Raw genomic sequence first — 27236 nt, 5'->3', positions numbered from 1 at the left:
GTAATTCAAGCCTCAATATGCTGTCAGCCAGGCATTGCTGTTCTACTTATGTAGCACAGGCAAAGTAGATATAACATAATTCTTAAGGGCCCTAAGATTTTTGGAATGGTAAATGAGCAATGGCTTCAACTTAAAAGTCACCAGTTGCATTAGCCCTCGAAAAGAGAGTTAGCCTGTCCTTTGAAGTTCTGAAGCCAGGCACTGACTTCTCTACAGTTATGAAAGCTCTAGATGATATCTTCTTGCAATATAAGGTTGATTCATCTACACTGAAAAATCTTTTATTTAATGTAACCACATTCACTAATTATCTTTGGTAGATCTTCTGGATAGCTTGCTGCAACTTCTGCATCAGCACTTGCTGCTTCACCTTGCGCTTTTATGTTATGGAGATGGCTTTAAACCTCATGAACGAATCTTTGCAAACTTTTTTTTCTGCAGCTTCCTCCTCACCACTCTAAGCCTTTGTAGAACTGAAAAGTTAAAGAGCCTTGCTCTGGATTAGGCTTTGGCTTAAGCGGATGTTGTGGTTGGTTTGATCTTATATCCAGGCCACTAAAACTTTCTTTATATCAGCAATAAGGCTATTTCGCCTTCTCATCATTCACATGTTCACTTTTAATTTCCTTCAAGAACTTTTCCTTTGCATTCACGACTTGGCTAACTATTTGGTGCAAGAGGCCTAGCTTTTGGCCTGGCTCACCTTTCAACATGCCCTCCTCTCTAAGCTTAATCATTTCTAGCTTTTGACTTAAAGTGAGACATGTGTGGGTTTTCCTATCACTTAAACACTTATACACCGTTGTATGGTTATTAATTGGCCTAATTTCAATATTGTTATGTCTCAGGAAGTAGGGAGGCCTGAGGAGAGGGAGACAGATGGGGTCAGTGGAGCAGTCAGGATGCACACATTTATTAAGTTTGCTGTCTTATATGGGTGTGGTTTGTGGCAACTCAAAATAAATACAATAGTGACATCAAAGATCACTGATCACAGATCACCATGGCAAATATAATAATGGAAAAATTTGAAATATTGTGAAAATTGCCAAAATGTGACACAAAGACACAAAGTGAGCAAATGCTATTGGAAAAATGGTGCCAAAAGACTTGCTTGATGCATGGTTGCCATAAACCTTCAATTTGTAAAAAAAAAAAAAAAGAAAGAAAGAAAGAAAGACAAAAAAGGAAAAAGAAAAAAAAAAGAAAACAAACCCCACAATATCTGTGAAGCAAAATAAAGCAAAGCACAATGAAACAAGGCATGCCTGTATGTGATGCTATAAATATATCAGTGTGGCTAAAGTGCAAACAGATAATACCAAGTGTTGACAAGGATACAGAATAACAAAAATTTCACATATTCTCATTGGGAGTGTAACTTGGTACAACTTACTTGGTAAAGTGTTTAGTAAAATACACATACTCTATGACCTACAAATTCCACTTTCAGTCAAAAGTCCAACAGAAATGCATATGTGTACATTCACCAACAGACACATAAAGGAATGTTCATAGCAGCACTAATCATAATTTCTCCAATCTGCAAATAACTTAGATGCCCATCAACAGTTCAGTTGTGAATGGAATAAGTGGTGGTATATTCATATGATGGACATTATATAGCAATGAGAATGATCAAATTATTGTTGCTAAGCAACAGCACGGATGAATCTCTCAACACATAAAGTTGGGCAAAAAAGGGGCAAGACACCAAAGAGTTCATTAAGTATGATTCCGATTATATAAAGGTGAAAAGGAGGGGAGAGAAAAGATGGCGGTGAAGTAGAGAGACGTGGAGTGAATCCCTCTCCACAGATGCATTGGGAATGCACGGAAGGACGCAGTAATTCCCACAGAGAACCAGCTGAACACCAGCAGACGGCCTCGGACACCAGAAAGGGCTGCGGGGAGCCCGACATAGCCGGTAGGGAGGCATCTACGAGGGCTCAAAGAGGGTGAAGCGGCGGAGTTGTGGCAGACGGGAGGGAGTGAGAAACATACGGAGGGTCCGCAGCGCAGCTCAGCGTTCCCGGACCGAGACATCGATCCGCGGCTGAACGGAGGGTCCAGGAGCAGGAGCGTGGGAACCGGGGAGCTGGGTCAGGGTGAGAAACATTGTTGCCGGTAGGGTGACGGACCGAGAGGACAGGAGGGAGGAGGTCCGCGGAGAGGAGTGCCCGTCCCTGAGAGCTGCCTGGCCATGATGGCGGCTGGAGGCTGCAGGCTCAAGGGCAGGGGGGAGGAGCCGCGCAAGTAGCCTCTCCCTCTCTTTTGGCGCCTCTGCAACAGGCAGTGGAGAGACGCCCTGCGGGCCACCTAAGGCGCTCAGGGATAACAAGCACCCTCAGACACTCGGGCGGGGCTAGATTAAAACCCCTTGCAATGCCAGCAGCAGAGAGGCTGCCGAGAGAAAAAAAAAAAAAAAAACAACAGCATCAAAAAGAAAAAAAACCCGAGAGAGGCCCAACTCTAAGACTTTCTGTTTACGCCTGAGCCACCAGCGCCCTGTGCAACAGGCACCTCCAAGCCTGACTGAAACAACAGTGCGCCACTGCTCACTCACTCCCAGGAGAAGGAGCCACTATTGTACCCTCTCCCTCCCCACACACCGACGCTTACAGACGAACAATAAAGGAACCTCTGCTGGTCACAGAATAACGCAAAAAAAAAAACCCAAGGCAAGGAGAAGGACACTTACAGCTGAGACGCTAAGGAAACAGAAATAGTAGTATCAATACCTATTGAACTGGTCCATTCTGGGATCAGTTCTGGATTTTTTTTTTTTTTTTCTTTCTCTCTCTCTTTTTTTTTTTTTTTTGATTTATTAAATACGATCTTAGCCCTAAGGGATCTACAAGTTTTATAACATAATTTTTTAACGATATTTTTTATTTTTTATTTTTTGATTTATTAAATACGCTCTTAGCCCTAAGGGATCTGCAAGTTTTATAACATAATTTTTTAATGATATTTTTTTATTCTTTTTTTTTTGTTTTTTTTTGTTTCTTTGTTTTTTGCCTTTTTATATACTTCTATATCTAGCTAAGTTTTTGGTAGTATGGACAATATATCTCTCATACTTTCCTTTCATCCCTATCTTTTATACATTTCTATTCCTTTCTTTATATTTGCATATTTCCAACCACGTTACGCTCTTCTGTTCCCCTTTCTTCCAGCCTTTTTAAGTTTATTTTATCTTAACATACTTATAAGCAACACTATCGATCTGCTCAGACTCCTTGCTCTATTCTCCAGATGACGCACTGCCTTGGTATTTAATATTAAGCTTTTGTCTTTATCTTAGTTCTTAGTACAGTTGTCTAATTACATTCTGAGAATCTCCATTCTCTCTGGTGGTACTCCAGCTCTTTTCTATATTTGATCCTAGCTTACAAAATCTCCCTGGATTGATGTTTGTATGTGTAGGGTGTTATTTGTTGTTTGTTTGCTTTTGCTTTTGTCTCTGATTTGTTCTGTTTCAGTTGTCAATTTCTGCTGGGTTTCTCTTTGAATATCTGATAGCACACTGGGGTTCTGTCAGGTCTTTCTAGAGCCTTATGTCCTAACGGATTCAGTAATTGTGTGTCTTATACATGTATGTGTTCCCTAGACTTAATATTCGTTTAATCCAATACTTGGACATTAGTCTGAGGCTTGGACAGTCTTCTATAAACACCTCTATCGCCAGGACAAGCAACCCCAAAAGTTTGCACAACCATGAGGAAACAAAGGAACACCATGCAGGCAAAGGAGCAGGAAAAAAACCCACAAGACCAAATAAATGAAGAGGAAATAGGAAAAATGCCTGAAAAAGAATTTAGAGTAATGATAGTAAAAATGATACAAAATCTCGATAACAAAATAGAGAAAGTACAAGAAACAGTTCATAAGAACTCAGAAAAACAAACAGCAATGGATAACAAAATAACTGAAATTAAAAATACTCTAGATGCTATAACCAGCAGAATGACTGAGGCAGAAGAACGAATAAGTGAGTTGGAAGATAGAATGGGAGAAATAACTGCCACAGAGCAGGAAAAAGAAAAAAGAATAAAAAGACTAGAAGACAGTCTCAGAGACCTCAGTGATAACCTTAAACGTACCAACATTCGAATTATAGGCATCCCAGAAGAAGAAGAAAACAAGAAAGGGTCTGAGAAAATATTTGAAGAGGTTCTAGTGGAAAACTTCCCCAACATGGGAAAGGAAATCATTAACCAAGTCCAAGAAGCACAGAGAGTCCCATACAGAATAAACCCAAGGAGAAATACACCAAGACACATATTAATCAAACTAACGACAATTAAACACAAAGGAAAAATATTAAAAGCAGCAAGAGAAAAGCAACAAACAACATATAAGGAAAAACCCATAAGGATAACAGCTGACCTTTCTACAGAAACTCTGCAGGCCAGAAGGGAATGGCAGGATATACTGAAAGTCCTGAAAGAGAGAAACCTACAGCCAAGAATACTCTACCCAGCAAGAATCTCATTCAGATTTGAGGGAGAAATCAAAAGCTTTCCAGACAAGCAAAAATTAAGAGAATTCAGCACCACCAAACCAGCCTTACAACAAGTGCTAAAGGAACTTCTCTAAGTAGGAAACACAAGAAAAGGAAAACACCTACAAATACAAACCCAAAACAATACAGAAAATGGTCATTGGAACACACATGTCAATAATCACTTTAAATGTAAATGGATTAAATGCTCCAACCAAAAGACACAGACTGGCTGAATGGATACAAAAACAAGACCCTTCTATATGCTGCCTACAAGAAACCCACTTCAGACCAAGGCATACATATAGACTGAAAGTAAAGGGATGGAAAAAGATATTCCATGCAAATGGAAGTCAAAAGAAAGCTGGAGTAGCAATACTCATATCAGACAAATTAGACTTGAAAGTAAAGACTATTAAAAGAGACAAGGAAGGACACTACATAATGATCAAGGGATCCATTCAAGAAGAACATATCACAATGGTAAATATCTATGCCCCCAATATAGGAGCACCTCAATACATAAGGCAAATGCTAACAGCTATAAAAGGGGACATCGACAGTAACACAATAATAGTGGGAGACTTGAACACCCCACTTACATCAATGGACAGATCATCCAAACAGAAAATAAATAAAGACACACAAGCTTTAAATGACACATTAGACCATCTCGACTTCATTGATATTTATAGGACATTCCATCCAAAAACGACAGACTACACTTTCTTCTCAAGTGCACACGGAACATTTTCCAGGATAGATCACATCTTGGGTCACAAATCAAACCTCAGCAAATTCAAGAAAATTGAAATCATATCAAGCATCTTCTCAGACCACAACGCCATGAGACTAGATATCAATTACAGGAAAAAAACTGCAAAAAATACAAACACATGGAGGCTAAACAATTCACTCTTAAACAACCAAGGAATCACTAAAGAAATCAAGGAGGAAATCAAAAAATATCTAGAAACAAATGACAACGAAAACACAACAACCCAAAACCTATGGGATGCAGCAAAAGCAGTTCTAAGAGGGAAGTTTATAGCAATACAGTCCTACCTTAAGAAACAAGAAAATTACCGAATAAACAACCTAACCTTACACCTAAAACAACTAGAGAAAGAAGAATAAAGAAACCCCAAAGTAAGCAGAAGGAAAGAAATCATAAAGATCAGAGCAGAAATAAATGAAAAAGAAAGGAAGGAAACCATAGCAAAAATAAATTAAACTAAAAGCTGGTTCTTTGAGAAGATTAACAAAATTGATAAACCATTAGCCAGACTCATCAAGAAAAAAAGGGAGAAGATGCAAATCAACAGAATTAGAAATGAAAAAGGAGAAGTCACAACGGACACCTCAGAAATACAAAAGATCATGAGAGACTACTACAAGCAACTATATGCCAATCAATTGGATAACCTGGAAGAAATGGATACATTCTTAGAAAAATACAATCTTCCAAGACTGAACCAGGAAGAAATAGAAACCATGAACAGACCAATCACAAGTACGGAAATTGAGGCAGTGATTAAAAATCTCCCAACACACAAAAGCCCAGGACCAGGTGGGTTCACGGGCGAATTCTATCAAACATTTAGAGAAGAGCTAACACCTATCCTTCTCAAACTCTTCCAAAATATTGCAGAAGGAGGAACACTCCCAAACTCATTCTACGAGGCTACCATCACCCTGATACCAAAACCAGGCAAAGATGTCACAAAAAAAGAAAACTACAGACCAATATCACTGATGAATATAGATGCAAAAATCCTCAACAAAATACTAGCTAACAGACTCCAACAGCACATTTAAAAAATCATACACCATGATCAAGTGGGGTTTATCCCTGGGATGCAAGGATTCTTCAATATACGCAAATCAATCAACGTGATACATCATATCAACAAATTGAAGGATAAAAACCATATGATCATTTCAATAGATGCAGAAAAAGCTTTTGACAAAGTTCAACATCCATTTATGATAAAAGCTCTCCAGAAAATGGGCATAGAAGGAAATTACCTCAACATAATAAAAACCATATATGCAAAACCAAAAGCCAACATTGTTCTCAATGGAGAAAAACTGGAAGAATTCCCCCTAAAAACAGGAACAAGACAAGGGTGTTCACTCTCACCACTATTATTCAACATAGTTTTGGAAGTTTTAGCCACAGCAATCAGAGAAGACAAAGAAATAAAAGGAATCCAAATTGGAAAAGAAGAAGTAAAATTGTCACTCTTTGCAGATGACATGATATTATATATAGAAAACCCTAAAGACTCTACCAGAAAACTGCTAGCACTAATTGATGAGTTTAGTAAAGTAGCAGGATACAAAATTAATGCACAGAAATCTCTTGCATTCCTATACACTAACAATGGAAGAGCAGAAAGAGAAATTAAGGAAACTCTCCCATCCACCATTACAACCAAAAGAATAAAATACCTAGGAATAAACCTGCCTAAGGAGGCAAAAGATCTGTATGCAGAAAACTTTAAGACATTGATGAAAGAAATCAAAGACGACACAAACATATGGAGGGACATACCATGTTCCTGGATTGGAAGAATCAACATAGTGAAAATGTCTGTACTACCCAAAGCAATTTACAGATTCAATGCAATCCCGATCAAATTACCAATGGCATTTTTCACAGAACTAGAACAAGAAATCTTACGATTGGTATGGAAATGCAAAAGACCCCGAATAGCCAAAGCAATCTTGAGAAGGAAAAATGGAGTTGGTGGAATCAGGCTTCCTGACTTCAAACTATACTACAAGGCCATAGTGATCAAGACAGTATGGTACTGGCACAAAAACAGAAAGGACGATCAATGGAATAGAATAGAGAACTCAGAAGTAAGCCCAAACACATATGGGCACCTTATCTTTGACAAAGGAGGCACGAGTATACAATGGAAAAAAGACAGCCTCTTCAATAAGTGGTGCTGGGAAAATTGGACAGAAATATGTCAAAGAATGAAATTAGAACACTTTCTAACACCATACACAAAAATAAACTCCAAGTGGATTAAAGACCTAAAGGTAAGGCCAGATACTATAAAACTCCTAGAGGAAAACATAGGCAGAACACTCTATGACATCCATCAAAGCAAGATCCTTTTTGACCCACCTCCTAGAATCAGGGAAATAAAATCAAGAATAAACGAATGGGACCTCATGAAACTTAAAAGCTTTTGCACAGCAAAAGAAACCATAAACAAGACTAAAAGGCAACCCTCAGAATGGGAAAAAATAATTGCCTATGAAACAACGGACAAAGGATTAACCTCCAAAATATACAAGCAGCTCATGCAGCTTAATACCAAAAAAGCAAATAACCCAATCCACAAATGAGCAGAAGACCTAAATAGACATTTCTCCAAAGAAGACATACAGATGGCCAACAAGCACATGAAAAGATGCTCAACATCACTCATCATCAGAGAAATGCAAGTCAAAGCCACAATGAGGTATCACCTCACACCAATCAGAATGGCCATCATCACAAAGTCTGGAAACAACAAATGTTGGAGAGGGTGTGGAGAAAAGGGAACTCTCCTGCACTGTTGGTGGGACTGTAAGTTGGTACAGCCACTATGGAAAACAATTTGGAGGTTCCTTAAAAAACTACAAATAGAACTACCATATGATCCAGTCATCCCACTCCTGGGCATATACCCAAAGAAAACCATAATCCCAAAAGAAACTTGTACCATCATGTTTATTGCAGCACTATTTACAATAGCCAGGACATGGAAGCAACCTAAATGCCCATCAACAAATGAACGGATACAGAAGATGTGGCATATATATACAATGGAATATTACTCAGCTGTAAAAAGGGATGAGATGGAGCTATATGTCATGAGGTGGATAGAACTACAATCTGTCATACATAGTGAAGTAAGTCAGAAAGAGAAGGACAAATATTGTATGCTAACTCACATCTACGGAATCTAAAAATGGTACTGATGAACTCAGTGACAAGAATAAGGATGCAGATACAGAGAATGGACTGGAGAACTCGAGGTATGGGAGGGGGCGTGGGGTGAAGGGGAAACTGAGACGAAGCGAGAGAGTAGCACAGACATATATATACTACCAACTGTAAGATAGTCAGTGGGAAGTTGTATAATAAAGGGAGTCCAACTCGAGGATGGAAGATGCCTTAGAGGACTGGGGCAGGGAGGGTGGGGGGGACTCGAGGGGGGGGGAGTCAAGGAAGGGAGGGAATACGGGGATATGTGTATAAAAACAGATGATTGAACCTGGTGTACCCCCAAAAAAGTAAAAAAATAAAAAAATAAATTAAAAAAAAAAGGTGAAAAGGAAACAAAAACAACTTATGGTCTTAGAAGTTAGGATGATGTTTACCGAAGTCAGTGTGGTGGGGTGGGACGGGAGAGCGCATGAGGCAAAACAGATGCCACTGGTGTTGTCTTTTTTGATCTGGGTGATATTTACAAAATGTGTTTACTTTGTCAAAATTCACCAAGCTATACATTTACTGTTTGTGCAGTTTTCAGTGGGTATTGTATGTCAATTTATTTTAAAAATTATGTGTGTATGTATGTATGTAAAGCTGCTAATGCTTATCCTGAGATATTCATCTATACATCTACATACTAAAAATTGGAATTCCATGTGCATTTAATGATATGTAACTCTCATGAAACTGTTCCACTGACTGCTTCCAATGATGGCTCTTTTTTTTAATGAACCATATTTGGGAGGAAAACTGAGGACACTGATTATTTTCATGGTCTTCTAGATGTACCTATTTTTCTACTTGTATTCTACCTTGGAGAAAAACTTCTGTGTCTAATATTAGTAACTAAAATTCTCCAGGTAATGTTATAATATAGTACATAGTTCAATACATGATGGAATTGTCTGGGTCAAAATCCTGACTCTGCCATTTACCAGCTGAGTGTTTTGAAGGCAGGAAACTTGGTTTCCTCATCTGTTAAAGAGGGACATCTAATAAGTGTAAGATTAAATAAGTGTTAATAATGAGTAGGAAGGAGCACATGCAAAACAGTGGAAAATTTCTTATAATACTATGGCTGGTAACTACTTTTTTCTCCTTTGTATCTCTGTAAACGTTTCTTCACATGAAGTTTAATGTAAGACATTTTTTAGACAATATTAATGTTTCATTCCATCAACACTGGTGAAGTGGTCTGTTCTTGGGTGCCTTAAACCTTGATGTTTACTTTTCATCTTTGGACATGATTGCATATAAAGGCATTTTCTTCCTATTTAAGCAAGTTCCTTCTTCATCAAATATGTGTTCTTGTCCATAAGCCTTCTCTTCTATGAGCTTCTTCAGCTCAGCTGTTACTGCCTTTACCATTTTGTTCACATTCTAAAAATAAAATGCTTAAATTTCTAAATCAAACCATTACTACAGACATAGAAAGTTAGTAGTGGCACTAATTTCTTCAACACTTGGGGTATCAGAAGAAACAATTATACAGCCTTCTGGCTTTCTCTAGAGTTATAACAATAGACAGAACAACATGTTGCTTTTTCCTTTCTATAAAGTTCATTTCTTAAATATTTAAAAACATTTAAAAACCAAATGTATAGAAAATTTACATATATAAATTGCTACATAGAATAGCTATGGTGGAGGCCCCACACATGAACAATTTAAGAAGCTATATTAAAAAAAAATTTTTAAGTAAAGAAAGAAAAATTGAAATATCTATTTGAAGACATTAGAAAGCTGTGATGGAAGCCAGGACTTAAAGAACTAAGATCCCAGAGAGAAGTGGGCAAGACACTTGCCACTGATGTCCTCTCAAGGCATCTGCCAACTAAGCCATACAAAAATCCTAAGAAGCCAAGAAGAAAGTGGCTAACATCAGAGTGAACTGTATTGGGGAGACAAAAACTGGAATATCAAAGATCAGCTAGACCAAAGGAATGAAGGAAAATCAGAATAAATTGAGTCTCATAAAGACTACAAATAAGCCTCAGTTCTACTCAGTTCCTAATTGGATTGAAACATTGTACTATTCACCTATTGCTATAACAATTTATCCCAAAACATAATGGCTTTAAAAAAATAAACGTTTATTATCTCACAGTTTCTGTGGGAAAAGAAGTAGGAAACTGTTTAGTTGGGGGGTTTCAGCTCAGGATTTCTCATGAGGTTGCAGTCAGGATGTTGGCAGGGCTACAGTCATCAGAAGACATGACTGGGGTGGCAGGTTCTGCTTCCAAAACAGCTTACTCACAAGGTTGATGGCAGGGTGCCTCACCATGTGGGACTGCACAGGCTGTTTGATGTCCTCAAGAAACCTGACGTCCTCAAGTAACCTATGCTGTTCCCACATTATCATGGGAACTTGCCCCAGAGCAAGCAAGCAATCCAAGAGAAAACAAGGAAGCTACAATGGCTTTTATGATTTAGTTACATACTGTCACTTTGCCACTTTTGTATTCTATTTGCTGTCATTAAGTATCGCCCAAGCCAGCAACAGGGCTCCACCTTTTAATGGGAGGACTATCAAAGAACTCATGGGCATATTTTAAAACCTTCAATAAAGGGGCTGTGTCCCCTCTCTCTGACACCTGCCAGAATACAGGGTGAATCTACTCTGATAAAAGATATTATTTAGAGCCTCCAAAATTTTCAATACATAATATCCAAGATTAGTAAGTGTAGTAAGTAATAGGGTAAAGATGACCTGTTTAGTAAATAGTAGAAACAGAGCTCAAAGTGACCCATAAGAATTAAATCAGAAAATAAGTGATTAAAATGTTCAACATGTGGATTACAAGATGAAGAATTTCACCAGAAGACATGAATGTATAAAAATGGATCCAGTGGGAAGAGGAGACTGAAAAATTAAACAAACTGAAACTAAGAACTAAATACCTGAGTTTAACAGTCACTTGGATGCAGCTGAAGAGAGAATTAAAAAACTAGAAAATAGTAGAAAATATCCAGACAAAAGCATGGAGAACAAAAAAGATGGAGTGTACAGAGAAGAGTGTAATTGGAATACCAAAAGGGGAGAAGAGACAGAATGGCACAGAAGCAATATCTAAAAAGATAATAGCCAAGAATTTCCCAAAGATAATAAAAGACATGAAGTCACAGATTCAAGAACTATGAGCCCCAATCAGGATAAATTAACCCCACCTCCAAGCATCACAGAATATACTGGTGAAAATCAAAGATATAGAGACTATCTTGAGAGCAGCTAGAGAAATACAGGCACTACCCTCAAAGAAGGAACAATAAAATGGATATCTAACTTTTCAACAGAAATTATAAAAGTCAGAAAAGAACGTAATTACATCTTGAAAGTGATAAAATTAAATGCCAACCTATAATTCAATATCCATGTTGAAATATCCTTTAAAAATAAAGAGAGGGACATCCTCGGTGGCACAGTGGTTAAGAATCTGCCTGCCAATGCAGGGGACACAGGTTCGATCCCCGCTCCAGGAAGATCCCACATGCTGCAGAGCAACTAAGTGGAGCAATTAAGCCCCTGTGCCACAACTATTGAGCCTGTGCTCTAGAGCTCGTGAGCCTCAACTATTGAGCCTGTGTGCCACAACTACTGAAGCCCATGTGCCTAGAGCCTGTGTTCTGCAACAAGAGAAGCCACTGCACTGAGAAGCCCACACGCCACAAGAAAAAGTAGCTCTCACTCACTGCAACTAGACAAAGCTCGTATGCAGCAACAAAGACCCAATGCAGCCAATAAATAAATTAATTTAAAAAAAAAGAGAAAATGAAGTTATTTCCCGACAAATAAAAACAATCTATCCTGAACAGAATTTAAAAAATAAATAATAAATGGAATTCTTCCGGCAGAAGAAAAATCATCCTAGATGGGAATATAGGAAGAAATAAAGAGCAACAGAAAAGGTAAATACAGTTGACCCTTGCATAATAAGGGGTGCCCACCCCCCTCTCAGTTGAAAACCCAAGTATAACTTTTGACTCCCCCCAAAACTAGTAACGGCCTACTGTTAACCAGAAGGCTTACTGGTAACAAAATTAACACGTATTTTGTATGTTATATATATCACATACTGTATTCTTACAATAAAGGTAGAAAAAAGAAAACATTAAGAAAATCATAAGGAAAATACAGTTACAGTACTGTCTGGTATTTATTAATACTGTAAATTTACACTGTCTGTTTACAAGATGAATCGTCTGTTAGTACCTATATCAATACTGTCCTACATGATACAAACACCATAGACGTTATATGTATTACTAACACTAGATCAAAAACGAAACGAAGGGACTTCCCTTGTGGCGCAGTGGTTAAGAATCCGCCTGCCAACGCAGGGGACACGGGTTTGATCCCTGGTCCAGGAAGATCCCATAGGCCGCAGAGCAACTAAGCCTGTGAGCCACAACTACTGAACCCATGTGCTGCAACCACTGAAGCCTGCGTGCGGCAACTACTGAAGCCTATGTGCCTAGAGCCCATGCTCTGTAGTAAGAGAAGCCATCGCAATGAGAAGCCTGCACTCTGCAACTAAGAGTAGACCACGCTCACTGCAACTAGAGAAAGCCCGTGTGTAGCAACGAAGACCCAACGCAGACAAAAAGAATAGGAAAAGAAAATGTGAAAAAGAAATTCTTATTTGTTTACAGGTACTATATTTATTGAAAAAAATCCATGTATGTAAGTAGACCTGAGCAGTTCAAACCCTTGTTGTTCAAGAGTCAACCGTGTGTAGGTAATTCTAAATGAATGACTGTACAAAGTAATGAGGTTGTCTTATGAGATTTAAAATACTGTAAAACTTAAATGCATGAAACAAACAATGGAAGGGAGCAGTAAATGGAGTTAAACGTGTTCTACGGTCAAGCACTGCCTATAAAATAGTACAAGTAGCAATTCATATTAGACTCTAATGTTAGAGTCAAGAATCCATATCATAACCCTTAGGATAACTTCTAAAGGTACAATGAAAGATGTATAATTAATGAGGTAATGGGGAATGGGAAAAAAAATCCAAAAGAAGGCTAAAATAAGTAGAGAAAAAGACAGGCACAGACAAGGGAAAAGGGCCACAAAATAATGGGACAAAGAGAAAACAAGTATTAAGATTATCATTATAAACCCACATATATCAGTAAAATTACATTAAACATAATCTAAAATTTCCAATAATTATTTTCAAATTGGATTAAAAATACATGTTCAGCTTAATAAATAATTAAAAAGCAAGCATCCATGTAACCACCACTCAGATAAATACATTTTAAATTATCAGCACTTCAGAAACCCACGTGCCTCTATCTTGAATCATAAATCTCCTCCATAAATAGCATTTGTGGTACTAATCCCCTTGTTTTACTCTTTAGATTTACCATCTAGCTTTGAATTCATAAATAATGTACTCTTTGCTGGCTATTTTTAAACTTCATTTGAATGGAACCATAATATTCCTTGTGTCTGCTGCCTTCCAATATTTTTTGCGGGAGTAACTCATACTGTTTCATGTGACTGTAGTTCCTTCATTTTTGTTAATGTACAGAATTCTACCATATGGATTTACAGCAATTATTCTTCTTTTCAACTGTAGATAGACATTTTTCCTTCTGGTTTTTGGCTATTGTGGACAATGCTGCTGATGAACATTCCTATATATGAGGGTGAGTCAAAAATTATCCGCACTCTGGCTGTAGAATTTATTCTAATTAACTTTTAGAAAAGACAAATACACCAATTTTTGACATCATCTCCTTGCTTTTCAATACACTTTGTCCATCTGTCAACAAGCTTTCATATTCCCTCATTAAAAAATGTTTTAGGCTGAGCTGCAAGCCACAAAAGCACTGCTGTCTTCATGTCTTTATGTGGACGGGTGCCCAGTTCCTTCTTGATGGCTAACACTGTGAGATCTTCCTTGAGCTTCTCTATCCATTCATACATACTTCTTCATGACAAAACACTTTCTCCATACTGTGCACAAAGTCTCAGATAAATAATGGCACCAGGTATACCTTCAGACCACAAAAAAATGAATCATTGCACACTGCTGTTCTTTCATGTACATCACAAGTGGGGCATCCATTTTTGCTCACAGCACAGTTACAAATGAACTGATGTAACACATTCACAACTGCACAGCAGTGACTGGGGAGACAGCAGCCTTGAACGGAAAGCGCTAAGACAGTGCAGCCAACAGGTGCAGCCAACAGAAGTTTTAATATAACTGGAGTGCAGATAATTTTTGACACCCTCGCATATGTCCTACTGCACATGTGAACGTGTCTCTAGCTAGGGTATATATCAAGAGACAGGACTGCTAGATCAAAGGATATTCAGATCTTCAATATTTCTATGTAATGACAAATTTTTTCTCAAGTACTATACCAATTTACTCACCCAATAATAAAATATTAAATAAAACCAATTCCCTTTATTTCAAAACCTCACCATTACCTGGTATTGTCAGATTTTAAAATGTTTTACTTTTCCTTACCTGATATGAAATGGTATCTCATTGTGGTTTTAATTTGCATTTCCCTGATTACTAGTGAAGATAAGTACCTTTTCATGTGTTTATTGGCCATTTGGAATTCCTCTTTTGTGAAGTAGATGTACAAGTCTTTTGCCCATTTTTCTTTTGCATTATCTGGCTTTTACTCAATGATTTGTTGAAGTTCTTTATATATATTCTGGGTACTAGTCCTCTATAAGTTATATGTGCTGCGAGTATCTTCTCCCACTTGATGGCCTGTCTTCTCACTATCTTTATAGTGCCTTTTGAGAAGTTTCTAGTTTTAATGTGGTAAAATTGATCAATTTTTTCTTTTATGGCAAGTGTATTTGTCTTAAGATATCTTTCCTTATCCGAAGTTCATGAAGATATTTTGTTACCTTCTAAAAGATTTATAATTTTCCTTTAGATATTTAGTTCCTTAATTCACTTGAGACTGATGTATAGCCTGACTCAGGGATCCAACTTCTTTTATATTTCCCACAATATGAATAGCAATATGAATTTACTAAAGTCAATCATTTCCCAAATGATCTGCCATACAATCTCCGACACAAATCACATATACATATATGCATAGGTTTCCAGACTCTGTTACACAGCTCTATTTGTTTAGCACTTGCCAATATCACATTATCTTAACTACTGCAGTTTCATAACGTCCTGCCATCTGATGGCAAATTCCTTCCATTCTGTTTCTCTACTTAAAGGGTATCTTGGCCTCTTAACCTGTTGCATTTATATATACATTTTAGAATGAAATCAGCTTAAGTTCCATAAAATTACACACTGGGAAACTGACTGTAATTGTCCTCTATAAATTAATTTGAACAAAAGTAAAAGCATTTTATAATACTGCATTGTCCAAACCATAAACACAGTATGTTTCTCCAATGAATTCTTATTTGATATCTCAAAGTTTTGTAGTTTTCTTCAGAATTATTACATGCCTTGTTAATTGTATATCTAGGTACTTGATATGTTTAATATTATTATATGTTCAAAAAATTTTCATTTCCTAATTTTTTACATCTCATATATAGGAATACAATTGATTTCTTATATATTTGAGCTTGGCAATTTTGCTAAATTTATTAATCCTAATAGTTTATCTGTAAGCTCCTTTGGATTTCCTACATATATACCCCCAATTATCTAAGAATAGTAATAATACTTTTCCTTCTTGTTGAATCTTTTATATTTTTACTTTTCTTTCTTTCTTTTTTTTTTTTTTTTTTTGCATTTTTGCATTATCCAGTATAACGTTAAACTGGTAACAGCAGGCATCCTTCTCTTTTTATCTCAAAGGGAATATTTCCAATATTTCACCATCAGATTTGTTTTAGGGTTTTTACAGATACTCTTTATCAGATTAAAGAAGTTACCTTCTTTCCCAAGTTTGTCAAGAATTTCTTTTTAATCATAAACATATATTTTATCATATCCTACATCTATTTTGAGCTAATGATGATTCTTCTCCTGGCACATTACAGAAGTTGACTTGTTATTGTTAAACCAATGTTGCAGCATTCCTGGAACAAACTCAACTTTTAGATTGTTGAATTTGGTTTACCAGTCTCTTGTTTAGGATATCTGCATCCATTCTGTGGGTACAAGTAAACTGTAATCTTCCATTTCTGTAAAATTTTAAAATTGATTTTTATTATCAAAGTATGTTACACTAAATTTTAGTATCTAGTCTCACAAAATGAACTGAAGAATATTCCCTCTTTTTTTATTCTTTGGAATAGTTTGTTTAAAACTGGTATTGTTTCTTTCTTAAATGTTTTACAGAATTCACCACTGAACCTAGTCATCAGGGTCAAGTTACACATTTGTGACACCTATTCTCACACTCACCATGGGCTGACAGTGCTGCTTGAAACAGTTTCATAAATTGCACATTCTTCCTTCATTACAGAGCATGAGATGAATTGTTCACATCATGGATATAAGCCACTGATAAACTTAACATATCAGTCTATAAAATGTTATTTTAATGGCAGACTCTTCACTTTTTCACTATCATCAACAGGATTTTATTTTTCTTTTTTGTCATTTTATGAGTTTCAGCACAGGCATTGATAAGTAGTAACAATAAAGACTCACTGAAATGTGACTCTTTCCTTTGTCAACTAAATAAATGCCTTCCTCACAGCAGCGTCCTGGCTCAAAACTAAAATGCAGGCCTCGATATCATGGAATATTAGGGCTTCTTCTGAAGAGTCAGAACTGCACGTGAATTTCCAAATACCAAGAATCTCCTGTAAATGGTTGTAGATCTGTAATGCTTCTCTTTGGGTGTACAGCATCCTTGAGTATGCACAGTTATTTGGGGGAAAGGGTAATGTTCTTCAAATAATAGCCATCATTTAATTCACTTATTTTTGGTTATATATTTTCTTCTTTTTAAAAGCTGAGGTATAATTGAACATATCAAAGCAAAACCATATGATGTTTTAAGGAGTGAATGTTAAGAATAAATAATATTATAAAGCTCCATAACTGTTGAGAATCACCAGTGAAAAGAATTCATTAAAATGTCCCCACCCCCCTACCCTTGAACGCCAGGATCCCCAATCAAGCTTCTTTGTTAAACTAAACTATTCCTTCCCTACTAGCCCCAAATCTTTTATTAGGCTAGATTGGAGATTAGGTGTCTCAGCTGCTTTGTGATCAACCAGACGAATAAGTTAAACTATTCACTCTAGTTTGAAGTTTTCATAATACTACTTTCAACATGCAGGGAACTAATTTTAGACACTTTTTTCCCTAATCTTACTTTTCTGTGTAATTTTTTAAAACCACTGTTTCACAGGGCTTTGATTCTTCCATGTGTGGAAGTGGAAACTACTGGAGTGATCCAGTTGCCATACCAAAGATGGAAAGCATCACAGTGAAAAACCTGATCACCTAACCAATTCAAAATGTTATTTAGTACAGTTGAAACAATAAAAGCTTTAGACAACCAATTCCTTCAGAATGGCCAAAAACAGTGTGCATATAAATATGAAGCTTTAAGCTATTTTATGCTTGAGAAGAGTATATGTGTTTACAAACATATTTAGATAAGTTTATGCATTTTTATAGAAATGCCTACCTTTTAGAAACAGCCTCATTATGTTCCCGTGACAAATTAATCTTTTCACTTGCTTTTCCTGAAGGGTGAGAAGGTTCAGAATTCACAGAAGTTTTTCTTTCCTGTGGACTATTAACTGACTCTGGATTCTGATCCAAGTTCATAGTCTCTGAATTTGCAACCTGTTAATTGGGTAAGGAAAAAGCAGTTGAGGGGAGGGTTACCAATTGTGCTTTTCCACACAAAATTGATGATAGGTTAAAATTCCACTTGGAAAGTGTTCTCAAAATATTCTTGCATACATATGGTAAAACATACATTAAGTTATATGTATATCAATGGCTGATGACCATGACTGCAGTTACTCTGCCAAAATGAATCAAAAAAAATACTTCAAAAGAAATGGAAGTAATGACAGCACAAATCAACTTCCTAGGTTGAATGGAAAGAAGCAGAAACAAATACGTAAGTACTTAGATAACATTTTATTCCTATTATACTAAAGTTTAGGAACTAATAAACATTAGACTTTAACAAGGAAACTTTTACTTTTGTTTTACTTCTAATCAGAGTGAAGACGAGAAATAAATCAATTTTCCAACTTGCTCTTCTAGTTGATGAGTTTTGGACAGGCTAAGAATTTCCTAAATCAAATCCTGGTTCCTTTTTACTAAAGTTTCTCCTTCAATTTATCTCTTCTTTCTCACATTTTACTGTAAGGAGCAAGAAACCAAGCAAAACCTTTAATACTCTGCTCAAAAATCTCGTCAGTCTAATAAAAATGCAAGTTTATCACTTACAAATTCTGCTTTCCATATCACTGTAGGTCATATTTCAGCTAAGCTTCCTGCCACTATGTAACAAGAACCCCCTCCCCTCCCCCAGTTTCCAGTAACATGTTCCTCATTTGAGTCCTCACCAACAGTGCTTTTATTTTTTTTTTTTAATTTATTTATTTATTTTATGTATTTATTATCTGCATTGGGTCTTCATTGCTGCACACCAGCTTTCTCTAGTTGCTGAGAGTGGGGGCTCCTCTTCATTGTGGTGCGCGGGGCTCCTCATTGTAATGGCTTCTCTTGTTGTGGAGCACGGACCCTAGGCGCGTGGGCTTCAATAGTGGCGGCACATGAGCTCAATAGTTGTGGCTCATGGGCTCTAGAGCACAGGCTCTATAGTTGTGGCGCACGGGCTTAGTTGCTCCGTGGCATGTGGAATCTTCCCAGGGCAGAGCTCGAACCCGTGTCCCCCTGCAGTGGCACGCGGATTCTTTTCCGCTGTGCCACCTAGGAAGTCCCAACAGTGCTTTTAAATGTCCGTATTTCTACCAACCGTTTGTTTGTGAAGATTTAGGTATTCTCTTAGACTATATAGGCTTTCTCTAAGGCATTCCTCATTTCCTCCTAAGCTTTCACTTGCAGACTTTAACATCTATATTTCTGTAATACTAAGAGTCTGTTCAAGGCAATCCAGGCTTTTGAAAAATTCACGCTCCTCAGTATTCTTCCAGCCTCTACTGTCCCAAATCCACTTCCACATTTTTAGGTATTTGTTATAACAGCATGCCATATATTTCCTGGTACCACATTCTGTATTAGTTTCCCGAGGCTGTGATAACAAATTACCACAAACTGGGTGGTTTAAAATAACAAAAATTTATTCTGTCATACTTCGGAAGGCCAGAAGTTTGAAATCAGTTTCATTAAGATCAAGTTGTTAGCAGGGCTGCATCCCTTCTGGAGGCTTCAGGGGAGAATCTGTTTCCTTTTTTCCAGCTTCTTGAAGCTGGCAGCATTCCTTGGCTTGTAGCCCTTGCCTCTGTCTTCAGTGCACTCATCCAACCTCTGCTTTCATTGTCCCATCTCCATCTTCTGTCTTTAACCTTTCTGACTCCTTTTTATAAGGATCCTTGTAATTATATTGAGCCCACCAGGATAATCTTCCCATCCATAAGCTTCTTTTAGCGCATTAAGTAAGATACTTACAGCTTCTGGGGATTAGGTCATGAACATCTTTTGGGGTCCATGATTCACCACTATCAACCATCTTGACACAACTAGCACAGTAGTGACATTTATAGAATATGACACCCAATATTCTTTTCAAGTGTACATGGAACATTCACCAAGGGAAGGCATATCTTGGGCTATAAGTGTCAATAACTCTCAAGATTGAAATTTTATGTAGTGTGTTCTCTGACCAAAATGAAATTAGATATCAATAAAAATAAGATACCTAGAAATGTTTGGAAATTAAAAATATCCTTCTAAATAACCCATGAGTCAAAGAACAATACCACAAGAGAAATTAGAAATCATTTTTAACTGATGGAAAACAAAAATACAATATAATACAGATTATATTATACTCTCTACACTGAGAAGTACACAGTATAAGTAAGCACTAAGAAGATGCTTAGAAAGAGCAGTGCTTAGAAGAAAATTTATAGCTTTAAATGTTTTCTGGTAGAAAAGAAGGTTAAAAACTAATGTTCTTTCTCTCTTAAGAAGCTGGAAAAAGAAGAAAAAATTATATCCAAAGTAAGACTGATCAAGAAAAAAAGAAAACATAGATTATACTAGCATCAGAAATGAAATACAGTATATTGCTACAGATCTACAAATACTAAAAGGACAAGGGAATTTTATCAATAAGCCAACAAAGTCAACAAGGGACAAACTCCTTGCTAAGATAACTTACAAAACTAATACACAAAACGAAACAGGAAAATCTGAATTGCTTTATACCTATTAAAGAATCACATTTTCAGGAAGAAGTCTTCCTACAAAGAAAGCTCCTTGCCCAGATAGTTTTCAGAAGTGGAGTCTATCAAACATTTAAGGAAGTAATAAAAACCATACATAAACTTTCAGAAAACAGGAAAGAAAATGCTCCCCAATTGATTTATTAAGGCTAGTGCAAATATGATACTAAAAGGAATAAAAAAAAAATTCAGTGAATAATTTAAGATTTTAAATTTTATATAAAAAACTTATATTTTAAATTTTATTTAAAAATTATAAACAGATACTAAACTAATTAATTATACCCATGCTGAAATATTTTGCAAGTATACACTGCAAAGTGTATTTTGATACAAAATACATTAGTACTTGTGAATGTACCAAATATAAAGATGGCTTAGGGGATGAGTAGATTGACAAAGACATGACAAAAATAAACATATTAAAATAGTAAAGGTGGAAGTTAGACGTTGACTATACAAGCATTCACTGTAAAATTCTCTCAGCTTTTCTGTGTATGCTTGATATTCTTCATCATGATAAAATGGTGGGGAGGGAGACAGTCTAGGCAATCACAAATCACCTCTCTACTCACTTCATGAAAGAAACACAAGTGGCATTTACTTTTGGCTGTCTGAGGGTATCTTCTCCAGAGATAGAGTCACAGGAACATTCGAAGTATAAATTTATTGTCTTCTAAGCCTGTGTCTTCGTTTGGAAGTATACTCTGCTCTTATAATCCAACTACTTATAATGTGGGTCAAGTAAGTTATTAAAACTCCTATACGTTTATACCAACCTTACAAGCTGTACTGCTGGATACCGCGTTTGATTCTGCACAATTGCTGTGAGATGACGCTGCTGTTTTAATACGTCTTTGAACTTTTGCTATTCTTGCCTAGAAGAGAAAAACAAATAAACACAAAACCAGAGTACAAAATATCATATAGAGATGGAGAGAAAACTATCTGCCAACATAGTTTTGTGAGACTTAGGCATCCATCAAATAAATGAGAAATTCTTATGTAAGCCAAACATTTAAATCAGGTTTGATGCTAGTGTAAGAGGTTCAAGAATGGAAGATAAAAAGAATTAAACTTCTAATCAGTTCACAATAAAATTAATGTTGGTAGAAACACCAATCAGCAAGTAACCCTAGAAGAGTAAAACAAAACAAAACAAAAAACCTAAAGAAAACTTGAAACAGGTTATACAAGCTCTAATACAGAATATATTTTGAATTTATACAGAATGGCTGTTATAGAAAGTATTTCTCAAGGGCCAATATAGCTGAGATACAATAAATTCTATTACTTATGGTATAGTACATCAGGTTGTGGCCAGGGATCAGATTTGGGTCCAATGTTATTGTTTTCCTTTCCTAACATGTAAAATATCATTAAATTCTACTTTTTAAAAGGACTCAAATGAAATCAAATGAAATTAGAAACTTACGAAGAGTTCATCAGCTATTGCTTCATGTTTATTCCTGCACTGTGTCTTCCCAATGCGTTCAGTCAATTCTTTCAGTTTGTTATCAAATAGTTTGTAATTTATACTACAGATCTCCTGTCGAATCAAATGTTTGACCTAGAATTTTAAAATAAAAACCAAAACACCCCACGTTTCAAATTTAAAAGCAATTTTATTTTCTACTTCTTAAAAACAGCTTTGCTTTATTCTGGATTTATTGTAACTAATAAAAGGTACTTTATATATTTATATTACTATACCAATGTTTTATAAAAGTTAAATAGCAAATTCCGAACACATCTAATATTTAAATATATGGGTAAGTTAGAAATTAAATTTCTCCTAGTGCTAATTTTAGTTTCCTACACAGTTTTAGTAGTTGAATTCCATAATGCAAATTAAAGGAACAATAAAAGCCTATATATACCCCATTTATACTTTTTAGTGACCATAACTGAAACCAGTATTCTATGAAAAGGGACTCCACTTATCTGAAAACCAGAGCCCAGTGAAAATGACAGGTTGATCTGTAGTAGATATAAAGCTTACTATGAAAATCTGAGGCTAGACCCTTCCATTAACAAGCTATATGACTTTTAGGAAGTCACAGCATCTCTGAGCTTCATTTGCGTGGTCCGCAAATGGGTAGATGTCATACAATGTTGAACAAGTGACGCTCATAGGATTTCAAAAGAACATAAAAAGATAATATGCATACGAGCTCCATAAAATGGAAAACAATGAATTGAAATGAAGGAAATAAATATGCAAGATAATCTCCTTTACTTAGTTTTTTTTTGGGGGGGGAGGGGGGGGAATGACTTTCTTACTGTTAAAATTGAAAGAAGCTAGGACAATTATGTGACTAATGCTATCTGGCATAATGCATGCTATTCTATCAGATTATAGTAGTTAGCACATGAAACATTAATGAATTTCATTATCTGGCTGGTTTTTAGAAAATAGATTGGCCTATTTTCAGGGAGCATAATTAATCTCAATGCCCACTGATACAAAAAGCTCTGCTGAGCCACAAATTCAGAAATATCCACTGCAGGTGTTTGCTCAATGTATATGCTCCTTAAAGCAACTTTCACAATGGAGGAGCTAGTCTCTCTTAATAACAAAGCCTGTCATGATATATTTAAGGTACTTATTAGTAATATTTATATCTTCCCATAATATCTTGTTCCTTGGTGCTCAAAATTGAACACACAGTTTCTAGGTTAAACTCTTTTATACTGATGTCACCTGGATGATGTCATATTCAGTAATTTTATTTGATTATTCCCAAGGTTTTTCCTTCTCATTCCCAATTGTTCTTGCTCTTCCACATTATCGTCTACTCGATTTCTTCTATGATGCTTCATTAACATTCCTTCAGCAGTGTTTCAACATTATTAGACATAATTTTCATTTCTACTCTAACAACTTTTAAATATCTGATTAAATTAATAACTGCTCAAAATATATATATTATGTAAATAAATGCTCAGAAACTCATACTATTTTTACTGACAGCCATTACCTGTCACCCGCGTGTGGTTTTTATGAATTATTGCATGCTTGCCAGTTCACTGGCTGGCATCAATACGTGAAGCTCATACCCTGATGAATCTTGGAAAAACATATCTAACTGTTTTGAATATGGAAATACTGTTTTGCTAAGAAGCAAAAACCACACAGTGTTCGTCAAACTTCCCTGGTGAGGAAGAATCACATAGAATACTTGTTAAAATCACAAATTTCTAGGCCCTACCCTGATTCACCAAATAATTTCCTGAAAAGAGGCCTGCAAAGTTATATATTTAACAGGCACCGCTAATGATTCTTATCAGGTAAGTATGAGAAAAGAGAAGCTTAAAACAATTATTAGTAAGCTCAAGACACCACAATTTACAAGTATTTCCAGTAATTCAGATGGAGGCAGACTCTTAAAACCTGGTTATTTTGGACTAATTGCCCACCAAGGCATGATTCCTCTAGTGTAGAGCAGACATTTTTCTCAAACAAAAGAAAGACACAATGACCTCCACCAAATACCTCATAAGTGTCTTCTGCCAATGGTAAAGTGTCTAAAGTTATGGAAACAAATGAAGTCCTAGCTACAATTTGCAGATGGTAGGCAAAGTGGCCTAAAGTTTGGAGAAAGACTGGCAACTACATATATATATTCCCTATCTGCCTCAACTTTCTACAATGGTGGGTAGGGTGAATAACTTGGACTTAAGAAAATCCCCTCTACTTCAGTAATTTAATTGCAATCAACCAGGCCAAGATCCTTCTGAAACCAACAGTGTAAAGCAATTATATTCCAATAAAGAGCATAAAACAAAACAAAACAAAAAAGCAAAACAATAACAACAACAAAAAGAGTCAAAGCTCTGGGACTCTCTCAGGGAAGAACAATGTCAGAATGAAAGGCCTTATTCCACTGGGATTCAAACAAGAAAAACAAACGTGATTTAGGGAGTTAACTGTTTAAATAGGAATTAAAATGTCAAGTGAGGAAGAGCTAGTTACTGAGAGACGGATAAAAGGAATTCGCTAAAACCCACGCTATCTTCTGGACAATACAAGAAACTTCTGGTGGTAGTGGTGAGGGAGGATAACAAGTAAACTGCATTCCTTAAACCTCACTGGGAAGGACCATACTCTGTGTCAACTTGGACCAAGTATTTTGTGAGATGGGTAACAGCAGTGAATGAAAACCTTGATTTTTCCATGCCAGTGAAATTAAAATGTTCAAACTGTGTCTTTATATGTCCATATCAGAACTTATTTCTGAATTCAGCTACTAATCACTGGGAATAACACAGCCACAAGCCCCAACCTCTTAAACCAAATCCATGCTTAACATAATTCCACTACCCCATCCCTGCAAACAACAGAATATTTACATATTTTTTCATTAATGTCTCCTTTGGTCTTGCAGAAGAAAATAAGAGGTAGAAAGGGGAAGTGTCCACTCACCTTTTAAGTTGATTCTGCATGAGTCTTTCAAAGGGTTTCCATTTATTATGTGAATGTAACTATGTAAATGTAATGGTCTGTTTTAGAAACAGTGTTTTTGTTTCTGAAACAGCAGGATAGTTTGGATGGGAACATTTTGGTCCATTATAGTTGATGACAGGTATTAATCTATCACATAATGACTTTCAGTTGGGGCATTTCAGTGGTAATAAAATAGCAAAACATGATCCTCAAAACAAGTCCTGATATAGGCTCTACTAAAATTGAAGCTCATTACATTTAAACTCAGAGTTGATCAGATATGTATGGAAACTGTAGTACAATGAGATGAAATGGGGCAACAAGGAAAAATATACTTAATGATGCTATAAAGGCAAAATGTCAGATAATGCAACATATCTATGTAAACTTGGAAATTAGGGCAAGTAAACCTGAATGTAGCAGCACTTTTTAATGACTTCTGAGTTGCCTGGGTCTATGAAGTAGTGGTCAATTGTGACAACAACCGTCTATAGCTGCAGATCAAAGAACTCCCATGACCAGTACAAAAGAGACAAAGCTCAAGGTCGTGTAGTGTCTGACTTGAAGAGATTTGAGCATTAATATTGACTGAAAAGTCCATTCTCTACCATAGCACTCTACCTTCACATGATTCTGTAGGTTACTCTGCATAGGATCATTTACAAGGATCTTGAAATGTTTTGGTGATGTAAATAATTATTTTCCCCTAATACCTCCACCTGCTAATTCAGTTTTTATATACCAAATCTGCCTCATGAAAGTTGTTTGTACTCACTGTGTAGATCAATTAACTTTTACCATTTTTTACTAATCAAAAGTTTCAGAAGCAAATATTTAAGCCCAATATTTTACCTGTTCCAGCAATGCTGTTTGCTTTTCCAGAGCTACAGAAATATTTTCATTAATTTGCTCTGAAGTTTTCACACGCTTAACATTTTCCTTGTTTTCTGAAAACATCCTCTTCTTCTGATTATGGCCTTGGGGAGATGGAAACATCAGAGATAAAAATATTCCTTCTAATGAAGGAAATGGGAATTCTCTAATTTAGGGACCCCTAAGCAAACTTAAAAACTAAAATGTGACCATGGCAGCAGTTTTTAGAAAATGTCATTGTATAAAAAATTCGGACAAACTAATTCTTAAAAAAAAAAAAGAATATCTTAGTCCTGGTCGCAGATATACTTTCCTTCCACCTTATTTAATACACACTTAATACTTATTTAATACTAACAAAAACTGAATAAATTATAGCATTTGATCTTCTGTTTAGAGTTACTTAAGTGGTCTTACATTATTTTTATAAATAGTTACTTAGGCAGTCCTACATATTTTTAATAGGTGATCCTACTATTATTTTTAAGCAATTTAAATTCACCTTGTTAAATGATCACTCTGTAGCATAGACAAGAAAACAAATACAATTTATCCTATGAAATCAATTTCTTCTTGTATTTCATTAACCTACAAATAAAATATACTACTTTTAGTGAAATTTACTTATGCTATTCTAATGACTTTATAACCCTAGAACTTCATTGGTTAATTATTTGGTTTCTCACTCTACACACAAACCTGTATGTATGTATTCTTGTTATCTACCAGCTTATCCTTGACATGTGATACACAGGTCAATCCTATAGACAGAAATGGGTTCACCAACTATTTAAAAAAAACCCACTCTCTCTTTCAACTAGCCTCCTTATTAATTTAATAAAACTTCAAAAAAGGAAAAGGTGTAAATGAAATGAACCAAACAATTTCTGTAAACCACCTTCTGATTTTGTTGTACTCTCAAAGGAAAGTGATGGATTCCTTCCTTGCCAGAATTTACTTCCCTTTGGACATAAAAGATACCAATCCCCCTCCCCCACCAAGAATGGTTCAGAAACAAGTTACTCTGAAAGAATCACTGTCATCATTTACTGTTTTC

The 27236-nt window shown here is 36.1% G+C and overlaps 1 protein-coding gene across 7 annotated transcripts in view; it reads right to left on the bottom strand.

Moving 5' to 3' along the window:
* ATF7IP2 (activating transcription factor 7 interacting protein 2) overlaps positions 1–27236 on the bottom strand; it is a 78566-nt gene that overhangs the window by 34422 nt on the left and 16908 nt on the right. For 6 of the 7 annotated variants that reach the window (XM_057748453.1, XM_057748457.1, XM_057748454.1 and 3 more), the window contains 4 exons: positions 26159–26283; positions 22295–22429; positions 21639–21737; positions 18117–18277 (listed from right to left, as the gene is read on the bottom strand). In XM_057748453.1, coding sequence (XP_057604436.1) covers positions 18117–18277; positions 21639–21737; positions 22295–22429; positions 26159–26283 — 520 coding nt within the window. The remainder of the gene's footprint in view (positions 1–18116; positions 18278–21638; positions 21738–22294; positions 22430–26158; positions 26284–27236) is intronic. The other variant, XM_057748459.1, reaches the window with a different exon arrangement.

Source organism: Hippopotamus amphibius, chromosome 9 (assembly GCF_030028045.1).
Source record: "Hippopotamus amphibius kiboko isolate mHipAmp2 chromosome 9, mHipAmp2.hap2, whole genome shotgun sequence".
NCBI lineage: Eukaryota > Metazoa > Chordata > Mammalia > Artiodactyla > Hippopotamidae > Hippopotamus > Hippopotamus amphibius.
This window is presented reverse-complemented; position numbering and strand designations above follow the sequence as displayed.